The 16,457-nt window shown below is 43.7% G+C and overlaps 1 protein-coding gene across 2 annotated transcripts; it reads left to right on the top strand.

Moving 5' to 3' along the window:
- Window positions 1-21: 21 nt before the first annotated feature.
- On the top strand, window positions 22-2,590 carry LOC120437062. Of its 2 annotated transcripts, none has more exons than XM_039607785.1 (5): window positions 22-123; window positions 283-591; window positions 677-767; window positions 1,975-2,044; window positions 2,148-2,590. In XM_039607785.1, exons 1-5 carry the CDS (start codon window positions 54-56, stop codon window positions 2,247-2,249), a joined length of 642 nt encoding a protein of 213 aa, XP_039463719.1. In that variant the 5' UTR covers window positions 22-53; the 3' UTR covers window positions 2,250-2,590. The 2 variants fall into 2 exon arrangements, with proteins under 2 accessions (XP_039463719.1, XP_039463721.1); XM_039607787.1 differs by having other exon boundaries at window positions 752-767.
- The last annotated feature ends 13,867 nt before the right edge of the window (window positions 2,591-16,457 follow it).

The following is a 16,457-nucleotide window of genomic DNA, read 5'->3' on the forward strand; positions in this document are numbered from 1 at the left end:
CAGACACAAATAAAGCTGACAGTAAAGTTCAGGTCTGTTTCTCTCTCTGTCTGATGATGTTCAAGCTAAACCAAGCAGCACTGCTCTTCATCGAGCTATTAGTGATGTGTCATGTCTTTGAAGGTAAAGAGTACATTTGTGTTTAAGATTCTTTTTTTCTAGATTAGATACTGATATATATTTATATTGACTGATTGTCTCCGTTAAACTTTATACACTGTTAGAGCTATCCAGATGTTATATTAAGATATATTTATATTTTTTATTTCCTTTAAACTTCAGTAATGCTTCAAAACGAAAACAGAGCTATGATGGTGCCCAGAGGAGACTCAGTGACGCTGACTTGCAACATATCCAAGACAAATGCAACACAAATCTCCTGGACTAACGGCAGATCAGTTTTTCAATATTCCAATCGCACCTATTCAAATTTCTCATTGCACAGACTGAAAATAAATCATGAGCTCCCTACAAAGCTAATTATTTTTAGTGCTCAGCCTGAAGATGAAGGAATTTATGCATGTACCATAACAGGCCAAAGTGGTGTAAACAGCATTACATGGAATTTAACTGTGTCTGAGAGTCCCAAAGGTAGGTAGCGAAAAAAGGCAGATGAGTCACTTCTAGTAAAGGTCAAACAAGCCATTTAAATTAATTCTCTGCTGATTTTATACAGAATCTATTCCATCACAATATTTCCTATACATATTTCCACCTGCAATTGGATTCCTTCTGTGTGGCATCACGCTAGCTGTCTTCCTCTACAGGTGAGTAAAACCTTTATAACTTTATCATCAATGCATGAATGTTGCTCTTTTCTATGCTGATGCAGAACTGTTGCAAGTGCTTGCAAGACTGATTTCATTATTAAACTCGAACAACATTTTTTATTGTGTATGCCTGCATTTAAAGAGTTAGTTCATCTCAAATTACCAATGATTATTTTTTAGTTGACCGAGCAGTTAATTTTATGTACATGTTCAGGATTTGAAACATCTAAATGCAGCGTGTTGTGAATTTTTGTGTGTTCACTATTTCTGCAAACACCACAAATCTATTCTAAATTTAAACAGGTGAATCAGCCCTGTGTGCTTTAGCTTGGCCTATTTCTCTATGCGGTAGAGGATGAAAAGAGGAAATGTCAGTAGTGAAGACGTGTTTAAATGTGGTTAGAGTCAGAGTCAAGTTGAGTCTAGGGCCATTTTCTATCCAACCACAACCTATGTTCCTTTTTTAACTAGAAAAGTATACCAGCTGTTTATTTTCTCAGAGCCCAGTTTGCAGAGGCTCATCATACTTAAACCTAAAAGATTTTGGAGAACAAAGAAAAAAGAACAAGCCATGAGTCTGGATATTAGTTTGATGTCTCAGTTTGAGATCGGGCAATAAGAAGGACAACAAAATTGTAATGCTGAATTCATGACAAGGATAATCTGAGAGAAAACGAGGATAACTCAAGCATAACTGGATCATAGGTGTAACTAAACACAAACATTTACCAGGTATGGCCTGGTATTTTTATGTTTAACTTGTTTTTAGTGGTAAGTTACAGCTCGTTAGCAAGCACAAGAGTGTAACAGTATATAGAGTATAGTACTTATATATAACAAAGTGAGCTGTGTTAAAAAGTGTTACCATACAAAAAAGGAAAGCTTTCAAGGACAGTTTTCATGTTTTCTATTGGTATGAATTTTCATTTGGTGTTGTTTGCAAATTATGTTTTAATATATAAACAATTCAATATATAATTCAATTCATTATCTATCATGTTACAAAAATATAGCTACAAATAGTGACTGCTTTCACTGTCTGGAAATTCTCACAGTGATGGATGTTTTGCATTTCCTGTGGTCGCTATAAGATTTAGAGTTTGTTAAGATTTACTAACCAACTCTCATGTGATAATGGACCCAAAACAGGTGGATATAACTAAGATGTACGCTGTCATTATTGGTCACTGCTTTTACTCTGCAGAAAAATGATGATGAGGACACTGAATCAGGATCCAGTCCAGGATCAGTTTCCCCCTCATTCAGGAGAAGAGGTCAGAAGACCTTTGTCATCTTTAACACTCTCACATGCCTCTGCCTTAATTTCTATCTTTGCATCACCACCAATTCTTATTTGATCCTTTTTGGCTTTTATAGGCAGCACACTCACAACCACAGGGTGGCACTGCTCACTGTACAAACAACAAACGGAGCAGTCAGTATATGGAGAGGCTCAATTTAATCTATGGTCACTTCTGAGCTGATGATTCTTCCAGTTACACAGAGACATGGACGTTTTTCAACTTCAGAGGGACGACAACACGGCTACTATTGCCTCTTCAGCTCAGAAACACAGCTCTGGCTGTGAGCACAGCCAACCACCCCCATTTAATCCCTCTGTTCACAAGGAGCAGCCAGCTAGAAGAAATTTTGAATTCAAGGACTGGAAAAAAGAACTAAACATCTTGTTTCAGAGACAGAATGAACATTGTTAAATAAGTTTTCAGTGCAGTAAAAACTTATTCAGGAAAATTCTACATTTATGTATTTAAACAGTTATAATGGTTACTGCAATTTAACAAAATAATAAAATATATTCACAATCCCCTTATATCATTTCCTAAATGCCTGTATTTTGTCAATACAGCCAACAGGGGTGAGCGTGGTTCAGGGGGTTGGGAAGCTCATCTTGTAACCGAAAGCTCATCTTGTCAGTCTGCCCCAGGGCAGCTGTGGCTACAACTGTAGTTTGCCTCCACCAGTGTGTGAATGTGAGAGTGAATGAATAGTGGAATTGTAAATCAATTTGAGGGTCTCGAAAAGCGCTATACAAATGCAATCCATTATTATTAATAGTCGTAAGGAAAATACCTCAAACATTTTTATCACCTTCACCTTTAGATCAGTGTTTTGAGGTCAGATGTACTTTCTATATGTTCGCAATGCATACCACAAGAAATCATCATCAAAGTTATAAGTTTTTGTCACTTTGTGAACAAGACTTTTAAAATGACCTCTATCTACACCCATACAAAGTTTTATCAGAATTCATGTAAAAAATTTTAAGTTATCATGATAACAGCAGAATGACATGCACATACAAATGCTATCAAAACACAATCTCCTTGGTGAAGGTGATAAATATACATGGCAGGGCTCCAGAGTGCGAACAGTTTGGTTGCAAATGTGACCTAATTTCTCAATGGTGTGAGTGAAAAAATCCTAGGTCGCACCAGTGTGATCAGCCGTTCAAGTAAAAAGAAAAAGTGTCTGCAAGTCTAAAAGTCTCCCTGTGGTCAACAACAATCAAACACACATTATGCCCATATCGTGGTCTAGACCAATCAGAGATAGTCAGGGATGGGACCTCTCTGATTGGCTGTGGTCCAGATATTCCTGTCAGCCTACATGTATGTTGTCAATAGAAAATTGTACTTAGTAGTCAGTATAATCTTTTAATAATATAAGTTTGCATATGATAGAATACTGCATGATGACCTCTTTATAACTCAGACTGTTTTTAATTCACTGTGACCCGTTATCATGCAGGGAAGGAGCAGTACCTGCTAGATAAGAGCTTAATGAGCAGTTTCACTTTGTACCAGGTAGAGGAGCCTCTCCTGGCACACGCACACACGCACACACACACGCACACACACATATCCGCACATGCTCACGCATCAACATTCCACTGAACAAACGTATTCACTGTTGTATTACTCTTCTTGTGTATAAATAAAGACCAGGGCAGTGGCAGAGCGCGAGTCTCGGAGCCCTCACTCCAAGTGCAGGTGCTCTGTGGCTGCCCTTGCATGCAAGTAAAACTGTGTGTTTCTCCTCTCTGATTCTCAGCTGTAGAAGTGTCTTAGAGTACATCTCTTGACATTTATTTTGGTCCTTCGAGCCGGATAAGAAATATCAGAACTGTTATCTGTGACTCTGTTCCAGGATTTGGCACACTGTTTCCTGACGCCGTGGGAAGCCAGCACCGAAGTCTGTGCACAGCCCTCTTAGACGAGGCCGAAAAGACCTGGGACGTTAAATTCGGGTCCAGGCCGGTGTTTTTAGTCTGGTCCACGGCGGTGGGATTCAGTCTGACGATCCGAACCACCAATGAGACGTCTGAGGGTGAGAAACACTATTTTGATATATAAAACCGCCGAGAAGGTTTTAAGAAATGCGCAAAATAGGTTTACTGTAGCCGGAATTACTTTGTGAAATGCGCAAAATAGGTTTACTGTAGCCGGAATTACTTTGTGAAATGCGCAAAATAGGTTTACTGTAGCCGGAATTACTTTGTGAAGTGCACAAAATAGGTTTGCTGTAGCCGGAATTACTTCGTGAAACGCGTAAAAAATAGGTTAGAAGTAGCCGCAATTACTTCATGAAACAAATTAAAATAGGTTAGGATTCGCCGTAAGGAACCAAATTAGATTTAGGCCTTAGAGGTAGCCGTAATTACTTCGTAACAAATTGTAAAAGCGCGCAAATGTCTGTGTGTATGTGTTTGGAAGTAAGTTGATTTTACAGCACAATACGCTGCTGAACTACTTCCATTTTATTTCATTTTGTTTTATTTTGTTTTTCTTTGCTTGAGGCTCACGTACTGGTGACAAAAGAGAACGGTTGAGCTTCGTCTCATAAAACTGATACCGCTTCACTGTTAGAAGTGAAGTCGAAGGCCGTATCAGCAACCACTCTGAAGTCAAGCGTGCCAGTGACGGCCCAGCAAAATCTTTGAACATGGAGAATACACAAGCAAAATTAACACCTGATGAGGAATGTTTAGAAAAACAACAAACTGGAGCAGGAGTAATCCAAAAGAAAGGGAGAGGAATGCACAGGGCAGGAGCAGGGGGTAGAGGCAGGCCTAGACACACACAGAGCAGTGGTTTTAGTACTGCATGCTGGAGATGTGGAAAAGAGGGACATTTTGTACGTGACTGTAATAAACAGAGAAGCAGTTCAGACTAGGAAGAACATAATAATCCCTCACCAAGTAAAAATTAGAGATCCAAGTATAAGTTTAAAAAGCTGGAAACAGACCCAACTGAATACATATAAATGCAAGAGGAATAAAGTTAAATAAAACAACTGTAATGTATTCAAATTGATAAAAGCAAGGATAACAACCTGTAAACTGGTATGAACAATGAAACATAGTTGGGATGAAGACCGTGCCCAGACTGAATAGAACAAAAGAAAATACATAACTCACACAAACACATATTAAATGAAATAGAGAGATGCATGAGGTATATTAAGGTTGTGTCATTGTTCAGCCAAGGAAAGTGTGTGAAAAGGAAAATGTCTCCAGCTTGGGAAAGGGTGAAACTGCAGATCACCCCATCCTCGATGGATGCAAAATAAAATATAAATAAAATATTGTAATATACTATTGCTGTTATATAAAAAGATAATAACATTAATAATAACATAATATTAATATGAAGAGGCACCTCAGTCAGCTATGATGTGAGGTGGATAATTGCTAAAAGTAGTCTGCATCAAGCTTAAGGTTTGCTCAAATTCAGTATAATGACATATGAGATGAAGAAAATAAAGAAAATATCTAAACTAATTAAGTGCATAGAGGCACTTGACCTGCTTGGAAACCTGTCATCCTAGATGACACATTGCTGAAATATAGAGCACACCTATACTAACAACTAACAAGCTAAACCCTGTATACAACAGCTAAAGCTACAAAATTGACAAGCTGAATTAAATATATGGTCACTGCTAAGCTGATGAGCAGGTTACACATTTTTTACAGCAGGAGCTACATAAGAACACATCAGAGGGAGGGAAACTGCTATTAAAGCTCAAATCAAATCAAATCAAATCAAATCAAATCACCTTTATTGTCACGTCACATGTGCAGGTACACTGGTACAGTACATGCGAGTGAAATTCTTGTGTGCAAGCTTCACAAGCAACAGAGTTGTGCAAAATACAATAACGTGCAACAAGCAAAATATAAAAATGGTTAATCTAAAAAGTAATAAATATATGTACCATATATAAAGGTATATACATTACTGAATGTGTGTACTAAATATGTTTTTCTACGTGTGTGTGTGTGTGTGTGTGTGAGTGTGTATATACATGTTTTACAAATGAAATAGAGTAAACAATAAAATAAGATATATAAAATATAAAATATACAGAGGTAGGTATGTGCAAAACAGTGGCATTAATGTACAGTATGGAGTGCATAATGTTGAAGTTCCAGTAGTGAGGGTGAGGTGTCTATGACGTGTTCAGCAGTCTGATGGCCTGGTGGAAAAAGCTGTCTCTCAGTCTGCTGGTGCGGGACCGGATGCTGCAGAACCTCCTTCCTGATGGAAGTAGTCTGAAGAGTTTATGGCTGGGGTGACTGGAGTCCTTGATGATCCTCCCGCTTTCCTCAGGCACCGCTTCCTGTAGATGTCTTGGAGGGAGGAAGCTCACCTCCAATTATCCGTTCAGCACACCGCACTACTCTCTGGAGAGCTTTGCGGTTGTAAGCGGTGGTGTTGCCATACCAGGTGGCAACACCACAAACATGCAGCTGTCTGTGAGCTCAGTTTTTTTTTTTTTTTCTCCCCCCCCATACCTCTGATTTGTCTTTGGCAGCAGCCTTTTTGCATCCTGACTTATGTGTGTAAGGCGTTCAAGCCATATAGTAACTTGTTTTTGTTTTGTTTTTGTTTTTTTTTGTTTTGTTGGTTTGAAAAATGAATAAATTTGTGATCATACTTGTGGTGGATTACAGTGACACATAATGATTAGGCATATGATTTACAAATACAGATGAAGTTTATTCTAAAGCTTAAGGAGAACAAAGAAGAAAAGCATTTTCAGTTGTGTCCTGGCTGTTGTTCTTTGTGTAGTGAGCTGAGGTTTTTTGTTTTTGTTTGTATTTTTGTTTGTTTTTTGAAATGTTGCTTGAGTGAGGAGTACTGTGACTTCTTTAGTAGCTCTCACCATGCGTCCTTGATGATGATGAGTTCAGAGCCAGCTGAGAGCTGGGTGGTTTGTTTTGTTTTAGGTGATAAGGCAGAGAAGTTAAAACTTAGTTTCTTGTTTTGAAAAAAAAAAAAAAAGGGAAAAAAAGGGGAGGTTTTGTGTTTCTCAGCCAAGAACAACTACAATTTCATTTTCTGTTTTTGAGAAAGAATAATAATAATAATAATAATAATAAAAAAACAAAGAGTGATGTTTTGTTTAAATGTTGAAGAAGGCTAATACTACAACATACCGTCTAGAGCACGATCTGTGAGCAATAAATCAAATCATCTTATTTATCTTTAAATAAACTCCAATTATGGAGACCTGAAGTCACATGCTTAGGGCACACCTTTAGGTGAAGGCAGAAAGCTACTAAACAAAGAAAAGAAGCTATACAAAATGCGCCACAGCCACAAAACTAAGCATTCACATACTTTCTGACTCTTAGTGAGCCTGAGTTATGACCTTGGCTCCCTGTTTTTCTTCCTCCTCCAAAGGTGGGAGTGAAGCTCCCGTGGCATGTGCTCTGTTCTCCTTACTATCAAAAAAGGCCCTGACTCTCTGAACACAATATTCTCTTCATAACTCGGCAGTATGAAATGTCATGAAACAGTGTAACTCACTCACAGTAAATCAGCAGTATAGGATAATACAAACCTGTCTAATAAATCTAATGATTTTCACATTCTTTTAACTTAGAAGTGTGATGCAAACTAAAACTACATACTGATTACACAAGGAGTATGATGTGGCCTACAGCACTATCTGATTCACTCATTTTGATTACAGGTATAATGTAATATATAACAGCATAATAATCTCACAACTGCTACAAGCACATTTACCTTTCTTAACACACGCGAGTGAAAGGCAACTGTTAAGAAAATGCCCTTTTGGGTGAGACAGGCCCAGAGGCCCTGCATGCAAAGGTACTAACACACATACATGCAATGAAGAACAGCTTACACTATAAGCACACACTATACATACGCCTGCATTTTTCATTGGTGTACACACAGGAAAAACTTAACAGAGTTTTGTTATCAAATGCTGAATTTATCCACTGCTGACATTTAACTCTCCAGCAGGACAATAGGTGAAACATTTGTGGAAACAGAGAAGAAAAATAAAGACACAGAGAGAGTCTGGTATGACCAAGCAGTAATCAGACAATAAATTTAGTTGGTAATACAATAAATTGTGAGATGCTTTCTGTTTGATTGATGCAATACAAGTAATTTACTGTATGAAGGAAATTCTCTTTTGTGATAATATTTTGAACGTGCATTTCTGTTGACCTGTCAACTTAGCGCATTATAAGCTGATATACAAATTAGTTGATTGATACTAGATTTGAAAAAATGAATGGATTATAAAATAAGTGAATAAGATGTAACAGAGGGTTGAAATTAGTTTCTTATTTCTAGTGTGTGGAGGAAGGTTTTATCATGGCACACATCTGTTTACATGGGAGGAAACTCCTTATGTGATACGACATTTAGCAATTTGCTTCTGATGTTCAGCACATCAGAAGGATGACTCTGAAATTACAAAGGGAAACAATTTTGCTGACAAAGCTGCAAAACAGCAGCCATAGCAACCACAGTCTTATTAACTCATGAACACCACACCATTCCACTATACATTTTCCTGCACCACCTCACCCATTTCATACAATTTACATAGACTTCATTGAAATAACAAACTGTCCCCATTTGAAATCATACATGGGCGACCTTTTCCACTGCCAGTTATTAGCGAGCTACTAGATAAATCAATCCGTGAAACCTCTCTGGCAGATTGGATGACTCAATTGTTGACAAACAGAGAAGTTGTTTTAAACAATAAACTGCCGCAAGACTCTTTTTCACCTATTTCTTGCAGGTTGAAGCCAGGTGATTGGATCCTGGTCCGAGTACTCCAAAGAACAAATTGGAGCTCGCCACGGTGGGAGGGTCCATACCAAGTGCTTCTGACCACTCCAACTGCCTGCAAAATAGCAGAGAGACCCTCCTGGATACATCAGAGCCACTGCAAAAGGGTTGAGGTCTCAGGAAACCCCGGCACCTCCAAGACAGCACATTAGGGAAATCTCACCCACACTTGATTGCTTCAGTGGTGAGGGGGGGTGTTGATTGGGCCCCGTGGGTAAGCTCGCACTCAACCTCCAGCCTCTGATCAACTCTAGGGCAGCCAGGTGTGAGGTGTGACGTACCTGTGTGCAACCATGGGAAGGTGGACCCTCTTGGTTACCTTGACTACGATGCTCAACCTCACAGGACCCCAGCTGATGCCAACAACAGCTGAACCACAAGCCAGGCAGAAAAGATGGACGCATGACAACTCCCACCTAAGAGACATGACACAAGACCACATCCACCCTTGGATGAACAATGCCTGGTACCGCTACATTCACGACAGGACCAGAGCAGAATCGGAAAACACAGACTGTTATGTCTGTTCTTATATGCCCAGCACGTCGACGCACCCCACACTATATGGCAAGTATATGAACAACACTCAAGCAAAGTGTGCAGCTAGCTTCGCTGGCATTGGATTCCAACACAGCCAAATCATCCTCGAAGAGACAAACCCATCTACCTTTTACACTCTTCATGTCAACCTTCAAGGAGGGTTACAACGCAAGAAAATCACCGTTGAAGACGTTGTACTTGATAAAGGAGCATGTGATCAACTTTTCTGGATCAACTTCAATGTGACAAACCGCAATACATCCATCCACTTCCCAGTGTTTTTGGACCAAACCCCAGGAAAGAACCACTCCGTGTGCTACAAACAAAACAAAGGTAACAGGCCGCTTGGAAACACCACTAACTGCAACCGGACCGCCGGAGGGGGAGAAGGTGCCCCTGTGAACACGACTGGACCATCTAATGGCACGTACTGGGTGCAAGGAATGGCCTGGCTATGTGGACAACGGGCATATTTCATACTGCCCCCAGGCTGGACAGGAACATGTGCTCCTATATTCCTGTCAGACCACACTTTCAGAATGACCGCAGTAAACACCACTTCTACAGTGCGCGGAAAAGAAGATCAACGCCTCCTGAAATTCAGCCACATGACCCAATATGGGAAGCGATGTACCAAGGAATTCAAATTATGGACTACCGGACAGAAAGTACTCCATTCATTGTTCCCCTGGGTGGGGACCGGGAAAAACATGCTGAGGATTGAAACTCTGGACTACCGTTTTGGACTCTTCCCGAACGCTTCGTGCAAGATCAATGAACAGCAGAACCAGGAAATCAATGCATTACGGATTGCAGTGATGCAACATCGAGTAGCTCTGGACATGATACTAGCAGAGAAAGGGGGACTTTGTGTCCTCTTCAACAACACCTGCTGCACTTACATACCAGACAATGTACACTCAGCAAACATGACTGACGCCCTGAACGCCTTGAGACAGATCCAGCAGGCCCAAAATCATGATTATGTAAGTGATACAAGTGACTGGTTTTCTTGGCTTTACACTGGCTCCTGGCTACAGGTGCTAAAAAGACTACTCATTGGAGTTGGAATATTTTTACTTTTATTTTGTGTTTTTGTAACATGTATACTGCCATGTCTAAAACTCATGATTAACCGTATAATTGTTTCCACTGTTGCTGCATACATAGCCGTGACAAATGATGATGATGACTCCGACCTGTTGGAACATGAAGACTTTGTGTGATTAATGATGATGTGACAGAAAATGTACAACAAGATGTTACATACTGATATTTCACTTAAAAGTTATACGTGACAACAGGAGGGAATGTCAATAGAAAATTGTACTTAGTAGTCAGTATAATCTTTTAATAATATAAGTTTGCATATGATAGAATACTGCATGATGACCTCTTTATAACTCAGACTGTTTTTAATTCACTGTGACCCGTTATCATGCAGGGAAGGAGCAGTACCTGCTAGATAAGAGCTTAATGAGCAGTTTCACTTTGTACCAGGTAGAGGAGCCTCTCCTGGCACACGCACACACGCACACACACACGCACACACACATATCCGCACATGCTCACGCATCAACATTCCACTGAACAAACGTATTCACTGTTGTATTACTCTTCTTGTGTATAAATAAAGACCAGGGCAGTGGCAGAGCGCGAGTCTCGGAGCCCTCACTCCAAGTGCAGGTGCTCTGTGGCTGCCCTTGCATGCAAGTAAAACTGTGTGTTTCTCCTCTCTGATTCTCAGCTGTAGAAGTGTCTTAGAGTACATCTCTTGACATATGTATATTTGAAAGTCCAGGCGGATAGACAGAGGTGAGTAGTAGGGGTGGGTTTCAATAATTGTTTTTCCGATTAAAATTGATTTTAGCTTGAATAACGTGATATTGATTCATTAAATCCTGAATCGATTTTTAAATAGAAATGTATTTTGCCAGAAACGCCAGGAGCTGACAAAACTATTTCAACAACCACCAAACAGCTTAAAGAGTAAATGAGAACAGGTAAACAGATTCCATCCATCCATCCATCCATCCATCCTCATCTGCTTTATCCGAGGTCGGGTCGTGGGGCAGCAGCCTAAGCAGAAAGCCCAGACCTCCCTCTCCCCAGCCACCTCCTCCAGCTCATCCGGGGAACACCAAAGGCGTTCCCAGGCCAGCCGAGAGATATAATCTCTCCAGCGCGTCCTGGGTCTGCCCGGGCCTCCTCCCGGTGGGACATGCCCGAACACCTCACCCAGGAGGCGCCCAGGGGCATCCTTGTCAGATGCCCGAACCACCTCAACTGGCTCCTTTCGATGTGGAGGAGCAGCGGCTCTCTCTGAGCCCCTCCCGGATGGCCGAACTTCTCACCCTATCTCTAAGGGAGAGCCAGCCACCCTTCGGAGGAAGCTCATTTCTGCCGCTTGTATCCGCGATCTCGTTCTTTTCGGTCACTACCCACAGCTCGTGGCCATAGGTGAGGGTCGGGGCGTAGATCGACCGGTAAATTGAGAGCTTCGCTTTTACACTCAGCTCCCTCTTCACCACGACGGACCCGGTGCAGCGTCCGCATCACTGCAACCGCAGCACCAATCCGTCTGTCGATCTCCGGCTCCCTTCTCCCATCACTCGCGAACAAGACCCCGAGATACTTAAACTCCTCCACTTGGGGCAGGAACTCATCCCCGACCCGGAGTGGGCACTCCACCCTTTTCCGGCTGAGAACCATGGCCTCAGATTTGGAGGTGCTGATCCTCATTCCCGCTGCTTCACACTCGGCTGCGAACCGTTCCAGTGCGAGCTGGAGGCCCCCACCGATGAAGCCATCATAGCCACATCATCCGCAAAAGCAGAGATGAGATTCTGAGGCCACCAAGTGAAAGCCCTCCGCCACTTGGCTGCGCCTAGAAATCCTGTCCATAAAATTATGAACAGAATCGGTGATAAGGGCAGCCCTGGCGGAGCCCATCACCCACCGGAAACGAGTCCGACTTATTGCCGGCAATGCGAACCAAACTCTTACAACGGTTGTATAGGGATCGAATGGCCCGTAGCAGTGGGCCAGACACCCCATACTCCCGCAACACCTCCCACAGGACACCCGAGGGACACGGTCGAATGCCTTCTCCAAGTCCACAAAACACATGTAGACTGGTTGGGCAAACTCCCATGCACCCTCAAGTATCCTTGAGAGGATAAAGAGCTGGTCCAGTGTTCGCGACCAGGACGAAAACCGCATTGTTCCTCCTGTATCCGAGGTTCGACTAACGGACGAACTCTCCTTTCCAGCACCCTGGCATAGACTTTCCCAGGGAGGCTGAGGAGTGTGATCCCCTGTGGTTGGAACACACCCTCCGGTCTCCCTTCTTAAAGATGGGGACCACCACCCGGTCTGCCAGTCCAGGGTACTGCCCTGATCTCCACGCAACATTGTAGGGCGTGTCAACCAGGACAGCCCTACAACGTCCAGAGCCTTCAGGAACTCAGGGCGGACCTCATCAACACCAGGGGCTCTGCCACCGAGGAGTTGTTTAACTGCCTCAGTGACCTCGACCCCAGAAATTGGCGGGTCATTCCCTCATCCCCAGACTCTGCTTCCTCCTCGGAAGGCGTGTCAGTGGGATTAAGGAGGTCTCAGTATTCCTTCCACCGTCTGACAATTTTCTCAGTCGGCGTCAGCAGCGCACCGCCAGCACTATACACAGTGCAGGTAGAGCACCGCTTTCCCCTCCTGAGGCGCCTGACGGTTTGCCAGAATCTCTTCGAGGCAGTCCGAAAGTCTTTTTCCATGGCCTCTCCGAACTCCTCCCACACCCGAGTTTTGCTTCAGCCACTGCCCGAGCCGCATTCCGCTTGGCCTGTCGATACCTGTCAGCTGCCTCTGGAGTCCCACAGGCTAACCAAGCCCGATAGGGACTCCTTCTTCAGCCTGGTGGCTCCCTTCACCTCTGGTGTCCACCATTTGGTTCGGGGATTACCACCATGGCAGGCACCAACCACCTTGCGGCCGCAGCTCAATGCAGCAGCTTCGGCAATGGAGACGCTGAACATGGTCCATTCGGACTCAATGTCCCCAGTCTCCCTCGGAATGTTGTTGAAGCTCTGCCGGAGGTGTGCGTTGAAGATCTCGCGGACTGGGGCCTCTGCTAGACGTTCCCAGCACACCCTCACTACGCGTTTAGGTGCACCGGGTCTGTCCAGCGTCCTCCCCTGCCACCTGCCACCACTCGGGTTCAGATCAGGGAGGCCGTTCCTCCCAATCACGCCCCTCCAGGTCTCGCTGTCGTTACCCACGTGAGCATTGAAGTCTCCCAGTAGGACAACAGAGTCTCCAGGTGGGGCACCTTCCAGCACCCCCAGGGACTCTAAGAAGGCTGGGTACTCTGAACTGCCACTCGGCGCATAAGCGCAGATGACAGTCAGGACCCGTTCCCCGACCCTGAGGCGCAGGGAACAAACCCTCTCATCCACCGGAAAAACCCCAGCGTGCCGGCAGCAAGCCGGGGGATATTAGAATACCCACCCCAGCCCGCCGCCTCTCACCAGGGGCAACTCCAGACTGAGACAGAGTCCAGCCCCTCTCCAGAGACTAGTTCCAGAGCCCAAGCCATGCGTGAGGTGAGCCCGACTATATCTAGCCGGTACTTCTCAACCTCACGCACTAACTCAGGCTCCTTCCCCACCAGAGAGGTGACATTCCATGTCCCTATTGCCAGTCTTGGCAGCCGGGATCGGTCCGCCAGGGCCTCCGCTCCTGGCCGCCGCCCGACACATTGCACCCGACCCCTATGGCGCCTCCCTGCGGGTGGTGGGCCTGCGGGAGGATGGGCCCATGTCTCCTCTTCGGGCTGTGCCCGGCCGGCCCCATGGACTAAGGCCCGGCCACCAGGCGCCGCCCTCGGGCACCCTCCCGGGCCTGGCTCCAGGGCGGGGCCCCGGTAACCCTATCCCGGGCAGGGTAAACTGTTCCCTCGATGTTCTTTTCATACGGGTCTTCTGAATCGCTCTTTGTCTGGTCCCTCACCCAGGACCAATTTGCCATGGGAGACCCTACCAGGGGGCAAAAGCCCCCAGACAACATAGCCCCTGGGATCCCTGTGACACACAAACCCCTCCACCATGATAAGGTAGCGATTCACGGAGAGGGTAAACAGATTCCAACGATATAAACACCTGACGCATCAGTTAGATGTCGGCTTTCTCACCCGACGGCACGTCCACAGACACGCCATCGGGGCTGAAAGTTGACAGCTCACAGATTCTGAACTGCAGGTTTTGTCCCTCTCCCACCAAAGTGTACTTCAAGAACAGTTTCCCATCTCAAATCTCTGTTTTCTGCATTATTGATTTGCTTATTACGCAACAGCCGACAGCGCTGCCACTGTTTTGTTTTTTTCCCCAAAAATGACTTCCAACAAGAAAGCCTCATTTCTGCTGTTCAATACTGAAGAAATAAAACCTAAACTTCTTAAAATGATGCAAATTTTTTAAAGCGGTTATCTGTGATAAAAAGCCAGGCCAGGAAAATCTCCTTCATGTTTTTGTGTTTTATCCTCAGTTACTTTGACACAAAGGCATCTGCTGTGATGCTTACACCTCTGATAAAGTGTCAGTATTGATAAATGATCAGAATCATAATATTTCTGATTGTCTGAGTCAAAACTGAATTGAATCAATTGTAGAAATCATTGACATTACCCATCCCTAGTGAGTAGCCTTGGTGTGACAGAAGTGGATGTAGCTGTGGGTAATGAGAAAAGATGAAAAGAACGATTGATAACTTTTGCGTTAAGACCTAATCCATCTGAAATTTATAGCCAGTGCTCTGACACTGAGCCATTGACCTCTCAATGGCTCAATGTATGTACAGGACTTAGTGCTGGTGAATCTTTGATTTTATTCATTTTTTGCTGTGTTTTACTTGCATCTATTTGAAAGAGTGAGTGTATATGATGGAATATGCAGAAAATAGGTTTAAATGTTGAACAATTTCTTCCAGTCAAAGACAGTTGCATTAGAAGAGCCACCTCGACGGGACAAGACTTGGCTGTCCATCTGCATCTAAAGCAGAGGTAGGGAACTCCAGGCCTCGAGAGCTGGTGACCTGCAGGTTTTAGATCTCACCCTGGGTCAACACACCTGAATCAAATGATTAGGTCATTATCAGGCCTCTGGAAAACTTCAAGACATGTTAAGGAGATAATTTAGCAATTTAAATCAGCTGTGTTGGATCAAGGACACATCTAAAACCTGCAGGACTCTCTCGAGGCCTGGAGTTCCCTACCCCTGATCTAAAGGACAAAGGTCACTCTTTTGAGCAGGGGTCTCAGGCTGCCTGCCTGCCTGCCTGCCTCTGTACACTCTACACTGATTTTTAGTTTTACTTTGTCTTTATAGACATCTCTCCCTCAGCCACAGGGTGGCAGCACTGATTGTAAAACAACAGGAGAGAGAGTCAGTATATGGAGAGACTGAATTCAATCTATGATCACTTCTGAACTGAAAAACCTTCCAGTTACTGACAGACATGAACAGTGTCAGAGCAGAAACTGCAAGTGAACTCCATCTGAGCGAGGACATCCGGGCTACAAGAGCCTCTTTAGCTCAGACAAATGACTCTGCCTGTGAGCACAGCAGTTCCAACCATCCATCACCATACAAGGAGCTTTTATATCTCAAGGATCTTTGCTTTAATAACTTTGAGAGCACTTAGTTTGACAGAAGTTTTTTTCCTCATCTGTGAGTATAAGACCAGGTTCACCAACCTATGTACTGTCAACCTATTGATTTAGTATAAGAAGCCTATGACTCACACACGGATTCTGGAATGCCTAAAACTATACAAGAACAACAGGAGCCTTCATCGGGAACTCAGTGGGGATGTGCTGAACTATGCTAGAGGCCAACTTGAAGCCAAGTGCGTGGTCATATGTGGGATTTACGAAGGAGATGCACTGTCCACACTGCTGTTCTGCATAGGCCTGAATCCCCTTAGCCAGATCATTAACAAGACCGGC

Source organism: Oreochromis aureus, unplaced genomic scaffold, assembly GCF_013358895.1.
Source record: "Oreochromis aureus strain Israel breed Guangdong unplaced genomic scaffold, ZZ_aureus HiC_scaffold_388, whole genome shotgun sequence".
NCBI lineage: Eukaryota > Metazoa > Chordata > Actinopteri > Cichliformes > Cichlidae > Oreochromis > Oreochromis aureus.